General features: G+C 45.3%; 1 protein-coding gene across 1 annotated transcript in view; it reads right to left on the bottom strand.

The window, feature by feature from the left end:
* LOC109906697 (tyrosine-protein phosphatase non-receptor type 4) overlaps positions 1–18,833 on the bottom strand; it is a 43,074-nt gene that overhangs the window by 4,815 nt on the left and 19,426 nt on the right. Inside the window, exons 3-25 of the mRNA XM_020504546.2 lie at positions 15,021–15,128; positions 14,343–14,385; positions 14,166–14,244; positions 13,983–14,027; positions 13,836–13,888; positions 12,439–12,559; positions 12,045–12,132; positions 11,812–11,900; positions 10,897–10,960; positions 9,827–9,999; positions 8,655–8,723; positions 8,268–8,414; positions 7,870–8,028; positions 6,164–6,320; positions 5,915–6,055; positions 5,635–5,794; positions 4,343–4,545; positions 2,712–2,802; positions 2,515–2,579; positions 2,077–2,223; positions 1,761–1,889; positions 1,438–1,586; positions 949–1,084 (exon numbers count right to left, since the gene is read on the bottom strand). Of these exons, the coding sequence (XP_020360135.2) occupies positions 949–1,084; positions 1,438–1,586; positions 1,761–1,889; positions 2,077–2,223; positions 2,515–2,579; positions 2,712–2,802; positions 4,343–4,545; positions 5,635–5,794; positions 5,915–6,055; positions 6,164–6,320; positions 7,870–8,028; positions 8,268–8,414; positions 8,655–8,723; positions 9,827–9,999; positions 10,897–10,960; positions 11,812–11,900; positions 12,045–12,132; positions 12,439–12,559; positions 13,836–13,888; positions 13,983–14,027; positions 14,166–14,244; positions 14,343–14,385; positions 15,021–15,128 (2,616 nt within the window). The remainder of the gene's footprint in view (positions 1–948; positions 1,085–1,437; positions 1,587–1,760; positions 1,890–2,076; positions 2,224–2,514; positions 2,580–2,711; positions 2,803–4,342; positions 4,546–5,634; positions 5,795–5,914; positions 6,056–6,163; positions 6,321–7,869; positions 8,029–8,267; positions 8,415–8,654; positions 8,724–9,826; positions 10,000–10,896; positions 10,961–11,811; positions 11,901–12,044; positions 12,133–12,438; positions 12,560–13,835; positions 13,889–13,982; positions 14,028–14,165; positions 14,245–14,342; positions 14,386–15,020; positions 15,129–18,833) is intronic.

The following is an 18,833-nucleotide window of genomic DNA, read 5'->3' as shown; positions in this document are numbered from 1 at the left end:
ACATTGTTGCCAGTGATGTCTGGTGAGAACCTGCCTTACAACAGGCCTACAAGCCCTCAGTCCAGCCTCTCTCAGCCTATTGCGGACAGTCTGAGCACTGATGGAGGGATTGTGCGTTCCTGGTGTAACTCGGACAGTTGTTGTTGCCATCCTGTACCTGTCCCGCAGGTGTGATGTTCAGATGTATCGATCCTGTGCAGGTGTTGTTACACGTGGTCTGCCATTGCGAGGACGATCAGCTGTCCGCCTTGTCTCCCTGTAGCGCTGTCTTAGGCGTCTCACAGTACGGGCATTGCAATTTATTGCCCTGGCCACATCTGCAGTCCTCATGCCTCCTTGCAGCATGCCTAAGGCACATTCACGTAGATGAGCAGGGACCCTGGGCATCTTTCTTTTGGTGTTTTTCAGAGTCATTAGAAAGGCTTCTTTAGTGTCCTAAGTTTTCATAACTGTGACCTTAATTGCATACCGTCTGTAAGCTGTTAGTGTCTTAATGACCGATCCACAGGTGCATGTTCATTAATTGTTTATGGTTCATTGAACAAACATGGTAAACAGTGTTAAAACCCTTTACAATGAATACCTGTGAAGTTATTTGGATTTTTACGAATTATCTTTGAAAGACAGGGTCCTGAAAAAGGGACGTTTCTTTTTTTGCTGAGTTTATCTTGTACACCAAGGATCCGGGGAATAGTTGCATGGTAGAGAAGAATGTGCCTATTTGAAAGCTATAAAATAAAAAATGTGTAGCTCGCGACATGTCAATTCTTTTAAAAGTAGCTCTCATGCTAGAAAAGTTTGGAGACCCCTGGTCTAAGCCAACCCCGTCTGTTTTGCCCCATAGTTGCACATGTGTCGGCTTTGTTGCTAAACAACCATCCCGTCTATTGCGGTAAGAGCCTCCGCTGTTCTCTTAGTCTCATTTCTATGCATCACAGATCAGATTACCGGGGTCTGGATCATCATGGCCCTCTGGTCTCTCATTGTCCTCACGATATCCAACGGATACACGGGCTGATTGCACTCAATCAAACACATGGCTGTTTCCATGGTGATGAGCACCCCAGTCCGACCAATCCCAGCGCTGCACAGAGACACAGAGGACGAGGTGAGCGAGATGAGGCTGAAGATGGCAGCAATGACAGAAGAGGATTCAAATCCTCATTCCCTCGACTTACACCGTCATCAATCACTGTTGCTACAACAACATGCAAAGTGTCTTAACGTCTGATTCAAAGAAAAAGGGAACCTGTTTTTCTTTAAGTCAGGTTATGAGGCAGATGTACAAAGGCTTATATTCTTCAAAGATGTTGCGTAAAATGCCTTAGACCTACTTCAAAACTGTTTCAACAGCGATATGGCTTACAGATGTTAGTTGAGGGGATAAGAGCTTACTTGTTAGTGTATGCAGTGTTTTGCGTAAGAACTAGACCTTACCTGCAGTGTACTATCACCGGCTCCTCCTTGCCCTCCCTCTTTGTGCGGACCAGACTGACAAAGTCCAGGAAGTCAGTGTAGTCGTCTGGAACACCGTGGTCAGGCCAGGCCATGTACTGAATCTGAGTCAGCGGCCTGCTCTCTTCACTCTGAATATAATCAATCAAATTTAAGATTATGTTTTTATACTTTTTCATACAGTTTTCACCAAGTGCAAGAAGTAATCTCGGTTAACCCAGAAATAAAATCTCAAGTCATTTTGGTCAGATGCTCGATGTTTACGTAGTCTGCCCACGAGAGACGATATAAGAAATGGTCCTTGCCTCCAGGTGTGTGAGAGTTATCTCTCTGACCAGAAATGCTGCTTTCCCTTCTTCTGTCACACAGGACACCTGGAAGTCCCCATGGGTAGCGATGGCACCAGAGTTGGGCCAATACTGATGACACTTCACCTGGGAATGAAACAAAAAGATCATTGGAGATAAGAGGAAGAATAGTTTGTCTATTGTCTTTGTGGGGATTGGAAACGTCTTTAATTTTCACCTCAAACGTTACCACAAGAAATTCCAAAACGAGACCACAAGCATTGGGAAGGGGCTAAAATGGAGAGAGCGAGCCCTTTTTGGGGATGTGACATACCCGTCCTCTCTCCACCTGCGTGGTGAGCATGACCACCATGTTGGAGCCCTGTTCCCAAGTCATCCTCCAGAAGTCAGAGCAGGTAGCGGGCAGCGGGCCCTGGCACGCGATGTAGCGGTTTACAGCACTGGACGCTGCAATCACCATCTATGGGTCAGGAGAATGGCATGGGTTGGCAAATATACACATACGTACAGCTGCATATTGGCAAATTCATATATGTAAGCATAATCCATGTTTCAGTCTATGTACACACACTTTAAGAAGTGAGTATCTATCAAGCAAAGTTAGTCTGTCTCTTTCCGGGTGGTGTTTTTGTCTGTGTGAGATATTCATTACCTAGGTCGAAGGAAGGCGTCCGGTCTTGGTAATAGAATCTAAGATTGTGGCGTATATATCAAAGAGTGTTGAGTATCAAGAAAAGAAGAAGGCCCTCACATTGATGTAATTTGCATTAATATAGTCCCCATCCTCGCCCTTCAGAATAACCCTGGTTGCATCATCTGAGACAGCAGATACAGGAAGAGAGAGAAAAGGGTGGCAGGTGAGACAGAGGGCATTTACTTACGTCACTGTATGAGGAAGTACAGCATATGTGACAGAAGAGGTCAGTTCTGAGGGTTCAGTATACTCACACGGTGAAATGTCTCGATATCGATTTTTGGAAATGTTCTGCGGTAATTTGGCACATGACATTGTCAATCCAGGCCTTTTCCGGTAGAGTTGCTGAGAAACATCACAACAACAAACAATGGTTAACATTTGTTAATATTAATATAAGTTAACTGAAGTTCAGACCGGGCCTTGACATGAGCTTGGTTTCTACGTTACACTAAACCACATTCTCACTGATAACCCATCAATGGAACACAAACAGGAAATGTTTAAGACAGTGTGGAACAATAACAGGAAGCAATAGACTTTCAATATTTCCTTTCATCTCTCTATTTTACTCTCTTCCATCGCTCTCTTTCTGGTAAATTACTTAGATGCTATCTGATCAGTAGCCATGTGCAATGTGAAATACTTTCTCGAACCAGTGGAAACTTTGAATAACCAACTGTATTTAATAATATCAAAGTGGAGTCACAGGGGCCATGAGGCCACAGAGGTAATGCTAGTTATTTGGCCCATGTGAACAACAAGCACATTACTATAGTTATGATGAGTGGACTAACATCACACCACAGATAGAGCAAGGAACCAGATGTTACACTGGATGTATAAATCTGAAGCATCTAGTTGTAATTTCCACTCCCCACCAAATATGGTGAGGAGAGGAAGCCTGGTGGCCAGCAGTGGGAGAATATGGAGTGAGATTCTGTAGATTTTCTCATCGAAGAAGAATTTGATCTCCATACAGTTTTCTGTTCCCAAAACAAGAATCTGTTTACGGAAGGGCTAAGTTTGTGAACTTTACCCTTTTGCCAACGTTTCCAAAAATGGCATTGTTTAGAAGTGCAAAGGCAAATTGAGTTATTACACATGAGCACTTCACAGAGTAGGCGTTCCCCAGTGGAATTATGCAAATACATGCTAAAATGCACCAATAGGATCTCACTAGCTCGTGCTTGTCTTTGCCCACCTCCTTGTTTGTTCTACCCACTATGCTTAATTTGCTCCCAATGGAGCAGTCTTGGGTTAGTTATAAAAATCTTTGATCAAACTGTGCCTGTATGGACCCAGTACTCGCAGGTTGGCATTTAATTATAATATCATTTGGTGGGTGCTTATATTTGTCCTATTTGATGTGTTTTCTTGCATATCCCAACTCCCTTTGAGGTACCCCTCGGAGAGTGAGGTCACGACCAGGGTCTGCCATTGTCAACGACGACCCCAGAGCAATTAGGGTTAATGTCCTTGCTCATTGGCACATCAACAGATTTTTCACTTTGTCGCTCTAACCACTAGGCTACCTGCAACCCTCATTAATTAAATCTTTTATTGGGATGACTCATGTATTGGAGGCAGGTCTGTGGGGAAGTCACCGACAAAGTCATAAAACTTCATTTTAAACCTAACGTTACCTACAAAAAAATATATACAATAATGCCACACTACTAACCTTATGCCTAACCTTTTTTAAACTTTTTATTTCTTTTTATTTTTTACAATATAGCCAATTCTGACTGCAACTGGCCCATCTGGCCAATCGCTCAGCTCTGCCTCCAGGACAAGATTCATCCCAATAAACACCAACCATCCAGGTACTCAAGCCCTACTTAAGCTAAACATAAACTATATTTTCTAGCATATGTGAACTAACATCAAACTGTTGCTGTACGGCCCCAGTGCTCAAGCCTTCTTTCAGCTGTAGTATGGAGTCTCTCCAGCAGGATGGGTGGTGGTCTGGCTGGTCCTGGGGCTGGTCCTGAGGCTGGTCCTGGGGAGCCCTCTCTGGGGAGTACTGGTAGTTAGACTCCGTATCTCCATCCTCCAGCTTCTCCTCCTCCACCAGGTCATACATGGCTGGAGGAACGACAGGAAGGATGACAGCGTGATTGAACATTGCACAACCATTGCAGGTGACAGGCGCTCAGACAAACTAAGCAACGATGACAGCAGAACAGAGAAAAGGGAACGGCAAAAAGGCAGCAGCCATCAGGACATTACACTGTCCGACTGATGCTCTGCCTTAAAGCTGAGATCCGCATTAGGCGAGACAGCACCACTGGCTGCCCCCAGGCGCATTTGTTGTTGTTTTGGTTTTGAAAAGGAGATGAGCGTCCAGAAACGTAATAAAAATAAATCGTAGAACACACTGCTGCTCTATCACGCGTGTCTGAGGGAATGAAACAGTGCTTGTTGTTTGAAGTAATGTCTTTGTTGTTGTAATATCCAACACGGTCGTGGCCATTTCACTGCAAAGGATTCCAGCTTTAATCAAACCAATGCCTATAGTATAGAGGATCTGTATTGATCTAATACAGGACAGGCAAGCTATGGTCCCTCACTCCCTCTTGTTTCAGGGACAGGCAAGCTATGGTCCCTCACTCCCTCTTGTTTCAGGGACAGGCAAGCTATGGTCCCTCACTCCCTCTTGTTTCAGGGACAGGCAAGCTATGGTCCCTCACTCCCTCTTGTTTCAGGGACAGGCAAGCTATGGTCCCTCACTCCCTCTTGTTTCAGGGACAGGCAAGCTATGGTCCCTCACTCCCTCTTGTTTCAGGGACAGGCAAGCTATGGTCCCTCACTCCCTCTTGTTTCAGGGACAGGCAAGCTATGGTCCCTCACTCCCTCTTCTTTCAGGGACAGTCAAGCTATGGTCCCTCACTCCCTCTTCTTTCAGGGACAGGCAAGCTATGGTTTTACAAACTTTGCTGTAAAACAATCGAATAATTATACGTGCCATTTAGCAAAAGATTTTTATCCAAAGTGACTTAGACATGCAGGCATCATTTATTTTTTTGATGTATTATGTTTTATGTCCTGGGAATTAAACCCACTATCCTGGCATTGCCATGCTCTACCAACTGAGCTACAGAGGACCGCAAAGGATTATAAATGACCGTAAAGGACCACAAGGCCTGTTATAGGGCTGTTCTGTTCTCTCCTCACCGTTGGGTCTCACCAGCAGGTTCAGCTCTCCTGAGTCGCTCTCCTCACAGCTGGCCTTGATGAACATGACCACCTGGTCGTGGGTGTGCTCTGAGATGTCCTGACCGTTGATCAGGACAACCTGGTCTCCCTCGTTCAGCCGGGGAACACACAGGTCAGCCTGGGGAGGGCATTAAAACAGAATAGAACAGTGTGTTTTTCATTATTCATTACCTGTGAAGGTCATTTGAGAAGTTCAGGGGTTTGGCAGTGGCGGTGGCCCAGGTAGTAGGACACGTACCGCTGTTCCCGGGGCTACTCGGGACACGATCACAGGCATCTTCTGGTCCAGCCCACCCTTCACATTGAATCCAAATCGTCCTTGTTCATCGGGGCACATTTTAATAAACACCAGATTGTCATGAGGAAGCACTCCATTGGGCTGTGAGAGGGAGAAGACACACAGAGCACAAAACACATTTTTAGTCAAACGAAATGACAGCGTGCGCGCGCGAGTGTGCGTCTGTGCGCGCGTAGGTCTCTCTCCTACCATAGTCTTGTCTTCTGACAGAGGCGTGTCGTACAGCTCATTGATGTGGTTGTCCAACTCCTGCTGAGAGTGGGACTGGGACTGGCTGGACAGAGGCCTCCTGGTCTGCTTAGGGGGAAGAGCGGGCGGCTGGCCGTCGACGGCCGAGTCTGGTGACCTGGACACAGACAAATCCAAATGAGTCCTTGCGGCAAAATTCGAATCCAGAATATATATTCAAACCTCAACCCAGTGTAGGCGTGTTATCGCGTGTGCTTTCCCCTTTCTGAGGGTTATATATGAACCTGGAAACACACACGCTTAGTCGAGAGCTCTCTGACTCAACATTAACTACACAGTGGAAACTGCAACGTTCCAGAGCTTAACCTCTCAATGGAATATGGTCCTTTCACCTGACCCCATTTCTCAGAAGGCAATGATCATCTTCTGTGTCCACTGAATCATTACAGGGCTCAGTCAGAGCAGAGGGTTTTCTCAGGTCATAGGAACTCTTCCCCCTATTTCCTAACATTGCTCAGTGCTATAGCCTCAACCTGTGGACGAGAACAGCATACTAGCCCCTTGGAGAGGCGCTGTGTGTCCTACCAGGATATTACCCTCAGCTTGAGAGCATCCATGTTGTCTAGCCTGCTGTCTGCTTCGGAGCAGCCCTGAGCTGACCCTGGTGGAGGTTAACTGGTTGGGACAGCACTCACCAAAACAAACAGCGTCTAGCGCTATGGACTCCTCAAAGGGAGTCTACAAAGAGATACACAGAGGACCACAGAGAGCGATAAGGTCAAAAACGACAGGCACAGGTACACTGAGGAAGTGCCTATCCAAAGAAAGAGGGAAACAGCGAGCGAGAGAGAGGAGAGAGAGAAGAGAGAGAGAAAAAAAACGATCCAAGTCGAAACAAACACGCCAAACCACTTCAAAGAATTCTGCTCTTTCAGAGAATGTCATGATCCTTCACAAGAGTGAAAGAGAAACGGGGTAATGGCATATTTCCTTGATGTTATGAGAAGATTTGCAATGGTTCAGCCCACTCTGTCTGTGTTATTAACATAACAAGCATTCACCATTGTGATGTGCCTGCAGCCCCAACCTACTGCTTTGGCTTCGGCCTGCCTGCCAAGCACCGACCTCATTATGGACGCTTAAATGACAGCCATGAAAGAGGCCTATTTTGTAGTCATCAGGCAGCCGGAGCTTGCTACAGCCCCGGGGTATTTGCATAATAAAAACAAATGGTTTGTAAAGACATAGAAATTAGAAGGCGGTGTGTGTGTGTATTTACGGTATGAGGACATTCAACACGATCAAGTCTCGATGAAAGAGATGCTCATGGCCTGTTTTCTTTGTGTTTGAAAATTCAAAAGGCACATCTGAGCTGATCTTTGTTGCAGGTGCATGGTAACAGTTGAATAAGATGAGGAAGAAGAAGAAACATGGACACTGCTCTTGATAGTATCACTGCTCTTGATAGTATCACTGCTCTTGATAGTATCACTGCTCTTGATAGTATCACTGCTCTTGATAGTATCACTGCTCTTTAATAAGCTTTAGGTATCGGCCTCAACGCTGACGGAGGCCTCGAGGCCGATACCTAAAGCTTATTAAAAGAGCAGTGATACGGTGTCCATGTTTCGTCTTTTCTCTGATGTTTTGGTTTGAAATGACCTCAGGGCTGTGTGTGCGTGGGCGTGTGTGGCAGACAGACTTACGGGGTAGAATCCAGGCTGATGGAGTTGGCCTGGGTTGAGGAGGCCGACTTGTGATTGGTGAAGGTCGGGCAGGGCGAGGCATGGTCGTAGTAGATCACATGATCCAGCAGGTGTCCCACGGAGGACGGCCGCAGGCGCTCTTGTGCAAACTTGGAGTTCCTGCAGAAGACAAGAGGACAGAGGAGGAGGGAGGGTCATGTAAGGTACCCAAGTGTACTGTCATCCAAGGTTATTTAGAGTTACTTGACATCGCTCCTCCTCCTCAGCAGTAGGTTACATCTTTAGCCCAATTTCCTTCCCCCTCCATCTCCCCGAAGTGTGCACTTGTTCAGTCCCGCTCATGGATTTGACACTAAGGAATGTACTGTTTGCTTACACTACGGGTTAGGGCTACTCACTGGTTGGGGGTGCCTGGTGGGGAGCGTGTGGGGAGGCTCTGGGTCTCCAGGCGGTCGTCAGACAGAGAGGCTCTGGAGTTCCGGCTGACTGACTCCCAGTCCATCCCTCCACCCATCGGCCTCCTCACCAAGGGCTTACTGGGAGACCTGATGGGTTGATGATATGGAGGTCATTGTTATTGATAGTTTGGATTGCAGCAGGTAACATGTTCATCAGATTTCAATTTAGCAGGATGAGAACGGTTTACCACTCATTAGACTTTTGCTCCTTATTCAGTGTTAGATTCCTCCATCCCCGTCTCTTCATGTTCTCACATTTCTGACGTCATTCTCTTAGTATCAGTAAGCAATAGTGTCACTTCATTTGGGCTTCAGAATGTGTCTTACCTGGCGAACACCCTGTCCTTGATGCCCTTCTCCTTGCCGTACTGGACAGACTGCACCTCTGTCCTACCACTGCATATAACACAGAAACACGGAAAACATTCACCACCAACCTCTGCTCTCACACTTTCATTTCCTGGAGTAAGAGGGGAACAGTGTCGCACTACCTACTTTTTAGACATTTTAAAAACGTGTGTAGTGAGCCAGCAGGACGTATTAAGAGGGACACGCCCCAGTGTGTGAAACCACAGCTCTTTTCACTCTGTCACACTATTAGTCAGTCACTCATACGGCGTGACATGGCATTGGGAAAGCTGAGTGGACTGGAGCTTTGGGTCTCTACTGGCAGTTGTAGGAGGCACAGTAAACATATTCCTGTGTTATGCAAACCAGCCCACACGATTTCTGTGATACGCGGCACAATGGGTCAAATGGCACCGTCGTGATTGGTACAAAAATGCAAATATGCTTCAGCAAAATTATGATGGTGTTATCCTGAGGGCAACACAAAATAGGAGGACTGGATCTGAACTGAGTGAATCAGGGGAAATTGAAAGGATTAGGTAATGTGTAGCCTACACTCTTAGAAAAAAAGATGCTACCTAGAACCAAAAAGGGTTCTTCGGCTTTCCCCATAGGAGAACTCTTTGAAGAACCTATTTTGGTTCTAGGTAGAACCTTTTGGGGTTTCATGTAGAACTCTTTCCACAGAGGGTTCTACATGGAACCAAAACGGGTTCTTCAATGGGGACAACTGCAGAACCCTTTTTCTAAGAGTGTACTGTTTTCTCTGGTGAGGTTTAGACACCTTCAGGTATCAGCTATACAGTTACACACACTATCGCTCACAATACTCCTGTAAACATTGACAAACAAACACAATCTTAGCGGGAAAAGCTGGTTGAAACGCCATCATTACAGCCAGTTCTGCCTGCTGGGATCACAACTATATAACTAACTCTCTTTCAAAACACATTTTAATATGCAACCTCAGCACCAAGAACCAAATCGGCTAAAGGCTAACGTCACCAGAGACTATGCACTTCAAAATGGCACCATATTCCCTACATAGTACACTCCGTTTGACCACAGCCTGGTCTAAAGTAGTAGTGCACTTTATAAAAGGAATAGGTTGCCATTTGGGAAACAGAGACACATTCCCCAGGCCCACTCACCAGTAGCGGTACTTGGAGCCCAGTTGGAAGACATGTGCAAAGAAGTTCTTCTGTGGTGGTAAGGGTCGGTCTAGTCTGAAGAAGGTGTGGTGCTCTACACAGGCCTTCCATAGGTTCTTACAGGCTCGGTAGTTCACCATGTTAAAGGCTAACAGCGCCTCACGGCTCTCATTCTGGAGAGGGAGGGAGAGGGAGGGAGAGAGAGAGAGAAAAAGAGAGGGTGAGGGCGAGGGCGAGAGATCGAGGGAGAGGGCAAGAGAGAGAGGGCGAGCGAGAGAAAGAGAGGATGAGAGAGCGAGAGGTCAGTGGTGGGCTCAGCAGACTTAGGCGTACAGTACAGCATGAAGCATGGTACAGTAGGTGTGTGTGATTATCACACATGATCTACTGATGTCACACAGATCTCGCTAAAAGAACACGGATACAGAGGAAGAAATCACCCTTCGACTTGCATAGTGGCCATGAGATGGCTTCTTCTAGGCCAGACGCTATGGTGTGCACTGTAGTACTTCTCTACTCGGATACATGAATTATAGCACATGACATCATTTAATCTAGATATCAAGTACAGTACAACTGCTTTCAAAGGTCTCCTTGGCTTGCATTATTCAACCAGGTGTTTTTGTGTGTCTTCCACACGCTATGAGCAGCTAGACACCCTAGTTGGGATCAAATCCTTTTAGATTTAGTTTCATATGACCAGCCTAGCACACACACACACAACGTGCATTATGTATTCTCCAACATGAATAATGATGAGAGAGAATTTGAGCTCGCACAATACTGCCAAGCAAAAAGGTCGTAGCTGCTCATAGCGTGGAACTGAGAGAAATGGCTTTTATTTACCTTGGTTTCACAGTAACTTAATCCATTTACTGCTAACATGACCCCCATTTTCTCCTAAACACAGTACAATAGAGGCAGGATACTTGTCCACGTGATTAAACATGTATTTCATGTAGCAAAAATGACATTAACTCATTTTCAACCAAATGAGCAGTTACTGCCTTTTTTCTTGGTAGGGCAGAATAGTAGGGATGCAATCACGGTTGAAACTAGGACATACTTACCAATTCTCTTCGGAGTTGAATGAAAAACTGTCTACATTTAAACGAGATCTTTACAATCTGTAGCCTGAAAGAAAGAAAAATAAGCTTTTACCACCCATAGGAAGGAATCTCTCCTTTATTTCCTACATAACAGAGACCGTATCCAGTATTCTGAAGCCACTGGATAAGCTTATAGTATACATATTCCCCTTTGAGAACCATGTGATCATCCATAAGAATCCCCTCCGTTCCTCAATCAGAAACCAATCATTTTCAGGTGTTCTAAAGTTCCACTGTGCCTGCTGGCCTATTTCCCCGGTTCCTTAAAGCATGACTCAGAGAGAGAATCTAAATATAGACCGCACTGTCGCAACCTGACACAATTACACTATTACTCATTTCTGCAGAAGTCTCTTTTCATGAAGATAAACTCTCCCCGTACTATACCATCAAAGGGAGTAGGGCAAGATCAAACAGTGGGCTCATGTTGTCACTTTACAGTAGAGCTAGAGTAAGTTATGGCTGAATCTGGGCCATGAAAAGAAGAAGAGCATCATAAACGCTATTCATCCAATGTTTGCTACTACTGTTTGTAAGGCCAATATACCACGGCTAAGGGCTGTTCCTAGACACGATGCAACGCGGAGTGCCTGAAAACAGCCCTTAGCCGTGGTATATTGACCTTATACCACAAACCCCCGAGGTGCCTTATTGCTATTATAAACTGGTTACCAATGTAATTCGAGCAGTAAAAATACATGGTTTGTCATACCCATGGTATACGGTCTGATATACCACAGCTGTCAGCCAATCAGCATTTAGGGCTCGGACCACCCAATTTATAATACTCTTTAGGTTCTGTGTGTCCCATCCAATGGCTCCCCTATATGGAGAATGTGGCTGAATATGGAAACATTCTCAATTGATTTGACTCACCATGGAAAGCAATTGATTCGTACCCTGTTCTTATAGGTGACAATCCCAGTTGACATCACTCCGATTAAAATCTCTGTGTTGCTTTGATCCTGTCACGGAGGAGGGGAAAGAGGGACAAGGAGGATTGTAAGGTGCCCAGCTTTCTGACTCCCTATGGATGGGTTCTACTTAACAGAGGTTGATTGGGGAGCATAGTATGCCTGCATCACTCCATTTCACACTTGAACACTTACCCTTGCATAGTGCAATTCGACTCCATAGAGCTCTAGCGTCCGTGCTGTGTTTAGATAATTGAACTCTGACTGGGCAGGAGGCAGTCCCCTGAAAGGAAAAAGAGTGAGAGTGAGAGATAGGGAGACAGAGCGAGAGACACTTTAGTTGGCTCCACACAGGCCATTCAGAGAGCAGAGAGTAGGCCACCCTACCATCTACGTGAGAGGATAAACAATGACAGCCCTTGTTCTGACCTGGGCACAAAGTCTGAGCCGCCTCAGCCTCAGCTGCAGTGAATGAGCAGAGTCCATCCCTGTTTAATCTACAAGTTATTTGATATTTCCTGTGCATTTCCCATTTTACACCAATGTATCCACACACTCACACAATATCAGTTGAGAGATTGCTTCTTACTTGTGTTGCTGATGCTGTTTGGCAATCTCTTTCTCAAAGTCTTGTGGTGCGTTGGGGATGAAAGAGTATTCGGAGAGGTAGCCGGGCAAGTTCTCGTTCTGACTGTAGTCCCCTAGCTCAGCTGCAACACAACACAAAGCACACAGTGTGTGAGTGTGTAAGTGTGTGTGTGTGTGTGTGTGACATAGAGCACAATGAGGCCTTTAATCCTCTCCTTCTCTCCCTCCTGCACAGCTCCCATTCATTCACTCATTTTCTGGTCAACCTTCTCCTTTGTGTGCAAACGGAAAGAAGCAGGACTTTTGCAGCTTGAGAGGAGCCGAACACTTGCCTTTTTTTTTATGTCAATGTTTAGAAAAGAGAGAAAGAGAGACGAGTCCTCCTGCTGAGTGTCTCAGTGTTTCCATACTGTATAAACAGTCTGCCCTCTTCCCAAATCGCACCCTATTCCCTATATAGTGCACTACTTTTGACCAGGGCTCATAGGGTTTTGGTCAGAAATAGTGCACTATATACGGAACAGGGTGCCATTTGGGACACATCCCGTCGTCCATAATGAAAAGGGAGCAGACATGTGGAAGTTGGGGGTTAAGTGCCTCTATTTCCAAAGCACTTTAAGAAGTACGTAGCACAATAATGTGAATCAATTAATAAAGAGCCTCGCTCTTTCATTTAAATAGAAACTATATCAGTATGTGAACACAGAGGGAAAATGAACAGTAATAGCCCAGTATACACTAACTATCCTGGTCAGAATTGTGACTGACAGACAGACTGGCACTTGTGAAATATCCTCCATTCTATTGTTGTTATTACAGTAATTGTGGTGAGACCACCATGGCCACTTTCCATTTCCTCCTGTGACCTCTATACCTCCCACATAGCGTGATACGTTTACTACAACCCCACGAGGGAGTCAGCCAGCCAGTCAGCCAGTGATCCCAGCCATCCAGTCAGCCAATTATCACAGGCATCCAGTCAGCCAGCCAGTCAGCCTATTAAGCTAACAACCAATGAGCAGTGTTCTTCTGCCCTGCTGCCAGCCTAGTTGTGGTGATTGTGCTGTTACTCCTCCCCCCTCAGTGGCGTATTGGGGTCAATGTGTAAACAGCCAGGCTACATGAAAGCAGCATCCTTACAAGCCAAGTACAGTATGAAGTAGTATTAGAGTTGTGTTTCGGTCTGGGGTTTCCAAGCCACTGTAATAGTCTGATCCCCCATACTCTCAATGCTTGAAATCACATGGTGGCTATTAGGAGGGTGATAGGGAAAATACACTATTGAACATATTCTATCATTAGTACAGTTAGTTACAGGTTTCAGGCAGAGTTTATGCGACAATAAGTCAGTAGTATAGTTGTAGTTGAATAGCTGAGAGGAATAATTGAAGTACTTACACTGAACAGCGTATGAAGCAAGAAGAGCGGCTGTGATGTATGGACACGGCAGCCTGCGAGCCGAGGAATCAGTTATAACTCAAATTCACCACATGAGGATTGTTAAAAATGTTTGAATAAACCAACCAAATACAAATCCACACTCACCTTCCACTAAGTATGTCCTGTTTAATCTGCAAAAAGTACTGGTACCTAAAGGGGACCCAAAACAGCAAAATCAATACAGAGCTTTTAAGTCCCCTTATAATCAAACTGTATGGAGAGTAGCATAGACGAAGGCCTATTGTGTACTGCCTATTTCTGTCACAATGCCACCCATTAAGCACTTACCTTGTATACTCCTCCTGAAGTTTATTGGGGTCGGTTACAAAGAATTTAACCCTAAAATTTAAACTGTGTGGAGACCCCCCTGAAGGAAAACAAACAACCAGATTAAAATGGAACTAAAACGAGCGATAAATATAATATTGCAAATACTGGAGAATACTCCAAATGTATCAAACATACTTTTTAACTGCTTTCTTATGGGTTTGGTTGGATCCAGCCACCTCTGTAAAATATGGATGAAGACAACCTCACACACAAGGGGGAAAATAGGCCATGAAAAAATGAAGATACATTTTTACTCAAAACATTAGAGCAAGTTCAGAATAGAAATCCAACTGTTATATATATGTATATGTATAAAAGTCTGAATTTCTGCTGTCACAAATGAATATTTGCATTGGTAGTTGTGAACTTTCAGAAACACAATCCGCAGCCTCTACACACTATTCTAGCCGCTGTTTCAACTCCATTGTTTGCAGACCATGACCCATAATCGTCTTAGTATCTCAATCTGTTTGCTGCAGAAACGCCACCGTTTGCTGACGGGGCTGGAGAGAGCCTATTCATGAGATGATGCTATGCTGCCAATCAGAGTGTTCGAGGGGATCAGCCAGAGCAGGGCTCTGAGTAGATCCGCTAGTCCTGATCACATAATAATTAGTCATTTCGAAAGCCAGTTGATTTGCAGATCAGTGATTCTGCGCCGCCCGACCGCAAATGTAGTCCAACGTGCACAATCTCATGGCCTCACCTGATCTCTTGCGACAGCCTATCGAAAATAAACGAGTCAAATCGAGCAGCTCGCTAGTTACCTAGCGTACGCAGGATTTGGTTCCGGGTTCCAATAAGAGGCCTCACCTGACTGTCTGAGGAGTCGTTGGCCAGCTGTAGGCCGAAGTAGTCGCTCTCCGTCAGCTCCAGGTGCTTGAACACTACATCCAGCAGGACCTGTCCTTGATCGTGCTTCTGCAGGGAGAGAAACCAGACAAGGCCGTCAAAATTCTGTAGTACAGATATATGACTATCTCATAACACAGATGACTGAAGCAATATAGGACTGGGAAGTGTGTTGGCCACAAAGCGATTGACACCTCCAATACAGTGTAGCCTAAAAAAAGACTTAATTGATAGAGGGTTATTGCAAAACTATCACACAAGTATGTGTAATGCTTACCCTACTGGGTTTCTAACTAGAGGTTGGGCAAGTATGTGTAATGCTTACCCTACTGGGTTTCTAACTGGAGGTTGGGCAAGTATGTGTAATGCTTACCCTACTGGGTTTCTAACTGGAGGTTGGGCAAGTATGTGTAATGCTTACCCTACTGGGTTTCTAACTAGAGGTTGGACAAGTGTGTGTAATGCTTACCCTACTGGGTTTCTAACTGGAGGTTGGACAAGTATGTGTAATGCTTACCCTACTGGGTTTCTAACTGGAGGTTGGACAAGTATGTGTAATGCTTACCCTACTGGGTTTCTAACTGGAGGTTGGGCAAGTATGTTTAATGCTTACCCTACTGGGTTTCTAACTGGAGGTTGGGCAAGTATGTGTAATGCTTACCCTACTGGGTTTCTAACTGGAGGTTGGGCAAGTATGTGTAATGCTTACCCTACTGGGTTTCTAACTGGAGGTTGGGCAAGTATGTGTAATGCTTACCCTACTGGGTTTCTAACTGGAGGTTGGGCAAGTATGCGTAATGCCTACCCTACTGGGATTCTAACTGGAGGTTGGGCAAGTATGTGTAATGCTTACCCTACTGGGTTTCTAACTGGAGGTTGGGCAAGTATGTGTAATGCTTACCCTACTGGGTTTCTAACTGGAGGTTGGGCAAGTATGTGTAATGCTTACCCTACTGGGTTTCTAACTGGAGGTTGGGCAAGTATGCGTAATGCCTACCCTACTGGGATTCTAACTGGAGGTTGGGCAAGTATGTGTAATGCTTACCCTACTGGGTTTCTAACTGGAGGTTGGGCAAGTACGTGTAATGCTTACCCTACTGGGTTTCTAACTGGAGGTTGGGCAAGTATGTGTAATGCTTACCCTACTGGGTTTCTAACTGGAGGTTGGGCATTGTAAGGGTTTCACAACAAGGCCTCACAGCCTGCTTTCTAGAAGTGTCAGGGCAATGTGCAGCCACAGGCTTCCGGAACACAGAACCAGACCATGTATTATTTACAGAGAGCTGGGAGAAGGAAGGAACACAAATTATACTACACACAGTGACTTCTCTTTGCCTGATTTGATTGGCCCATGTCATATAGGCTACCCACTAGGCTACTATTTTTGTAATTTTTTATTTCACCTTTATTTATTCATTTATTTATTGGGGCGGCAGGTAGCCTAGTGGTTAGAGCGCTGGACTTGTATCCGAAAGGTTTCAAGATTGAATCCCCGAGCTGACAAGTTAAAAAATCTGTCGTTCTGCCCCTGAACAAGGCAGTTAACCCACTGTTCCTAAGCCGTCATTGAAAATAAGAATTTGTTCTTAACTGACTTGCCTAGTTAAATAAAGGTAAAAAATAAAAGGTAAAAAATAAAATGAAAAAAATTAACCAGGTAGGCCATTTGAGAACAAGTTAAAGCAAAGCAGTGCGACAAAAACAACAACACAGAGTTACACATAAACAAACGTACAGTCAATAACACAATAGAAACATATATGTACAGTGTGTGCAAATGTAGAAGACTAGGGAGGCAATAAAGGCAATAAATAGGCCATGGAGGTGAAAGAATGACAATTTAGCATTAACACTGGAGTGATAGATGTGCAAGTAGAGATATAGGGGTGCAAAAGAGCAAGAGGATAAGTAACAATATGGGGATGAGGTAGTTGGGTGTGATCGGTAAGCTATAAGACTCCAGCTTCAGTCATCTTTGCAATTCGTTCCAGTCATTGGCAGCAGAGAACTGGAAGGAATGGCGGGCAAAGTAAGTGTTGGCTTTGGGGGTGACCAGTGAAATATACCTGCTGGAGCACGTGCTAAGGGTGGGTGTTGCTATGGTGACCAGTGAGCTGAGATAAGGCGGGGCTTTACCTAGCATAGACTTATAGATGACCTGGAGCCAGTGGGTTTGGCGACGAATATGTAGTGAGGGCCAGCCAACGAGAGCATACAGGTCGCAGTGGTGGGTAGTATATGGGGCTTTGGTGACAAAACGGATGGCACTGTGATTGACTACATCCAGTTTGCTGAGTAGAGTGTTGGAGGCTATTTTATAAATGACATCGCTGAAGTTAAGGATCGGTAGGATAGTCAGTTTTACGAGGGTATGTTTGGTGGCATGAGTGAAGGAGGCTTTGTTGCGAAATAGGAAGCCGATTCTAGATTTAATTTTGGATTGGAGATGCTTAATGTGTCTGGAAGGAGAGTTTACAGTCTCACCAGACACCTAGGTATTTGTAGATGTCCACATATTCTAAGTTAGAACCGTCCAGAGTAGTGATGCTAGTCGGGCGGGAGGGTGCAGGCAGCAATCGGTTGAAGAGCATGCACTTAGTTTTACTTACATTTAAAAGCAGTTGGAGGACTCGGATTGAGTGTTGTATGGCATTGAAGCTCGTTTGGAGGTTTGTTAGCACAGTGTCCAAAGAAGGGCCAGATGTATACAGAATGGTGTCGTCTGCGTAGAGGTGGATCAGAGAATCACCAGCAGCAAGAGCGACATCATTGATATATCCAGAGAAAAGAGTCGGCCCGAGAATTGAACCCTGTGGCACCCCCATAGAGACTGCCAGAGGTCCGGACAACAGGCCCTCCGATTTGACACACTGAACTCTATCTGATAAGTAGTTGGTGAACCAGGCGAGGCAGTCATTTGAGAAGCCAAGGCTATTGAGTCTGCCGATAAGAATGCGGTGATTGAAAGAGTCAAAAGCATTGGCCAGGTCGATGAAGACGGCTGCACAGTACTGTAAATTCGAAGAATTTAGAAAGGCAGGGCAGGATGGATATAGATCTATAACAATTCGGATCTAGAGTGTCACCACCTTTGAAGATGGGGATGACAGCCGCAGCTTTCCTATCTTTGGGGATCTCAGACGATAAGAAAGAGAGGTTGAATAGGCTAGTAATAGGGGTTGCAACAATTTCGGCTGATAATTTTAGAAAGAGAGGATCCAAATTGTCCAGCCCAGCTGATTTGTAGGGAGCCAGATTTTGCAGCTCTTTCAGAACATCAGCTGTCTGGATTTGGGTGATGGAGAAGCGGGGGGGGGGGGGGGCTTGGGCAAGTTGCTGCAGAAGGTGCTCAGATGTTGGCTGGGGTCGGGGTAGCCAGGTGGAAAGCATGGCCAGCCGTAGAAAAATGCTTATTGAAATGATCGATTATCGTAGATTTATCGGTGGTGACAATGTTTCCTATCCTCAGTGCAGTGGGAAGCTGGGAGGAGGTGCTCTTATTCTCCATGGACTTTATTTGATGCTAATGCAGAACACCACAGGATGTTTTTGTGCTGGTCAAGGGCAGTCAAGTCTGGGGTGAACCAAGGGCTATATCTGTTCTTAGTTCTACAGTTTTTGAACAGGGCATGCTTATTTAAGACAATGAGGAAAGCACTTTTAAAGAGAAACCAGGCATCCTCTACTGATGTGATGAGGTCAATATCCTCCCAGGATACCCGGGCCAGGTCGATTAGAAAGGCCTGCTCGCTGAAGTGTTTTAGGGAGCGTTTG

This window comes from Oncorhynchus kisutch, linkage group LG16 (assembly GCF_002021735.2).
Source record: "Oncorhynchus kisutch isolate 150728-3 linkage group LG16, Okis_V2, whole genome shotgun sequence".
In the NCBI taxonomy this organism is placed as follows: domain Eukaryota; kingdom Metazoa; phylum Chordata; class Actinopteri; order Salmoniformes; family Salmonidae; genus Oncorhynchus; species Oncorhynchus kisutch.
The sequence above is the reverse complement of the archived record's forward strand: the minus strand, read 5'-3'. Positions and strand labels throughout refer to the sequence as shown.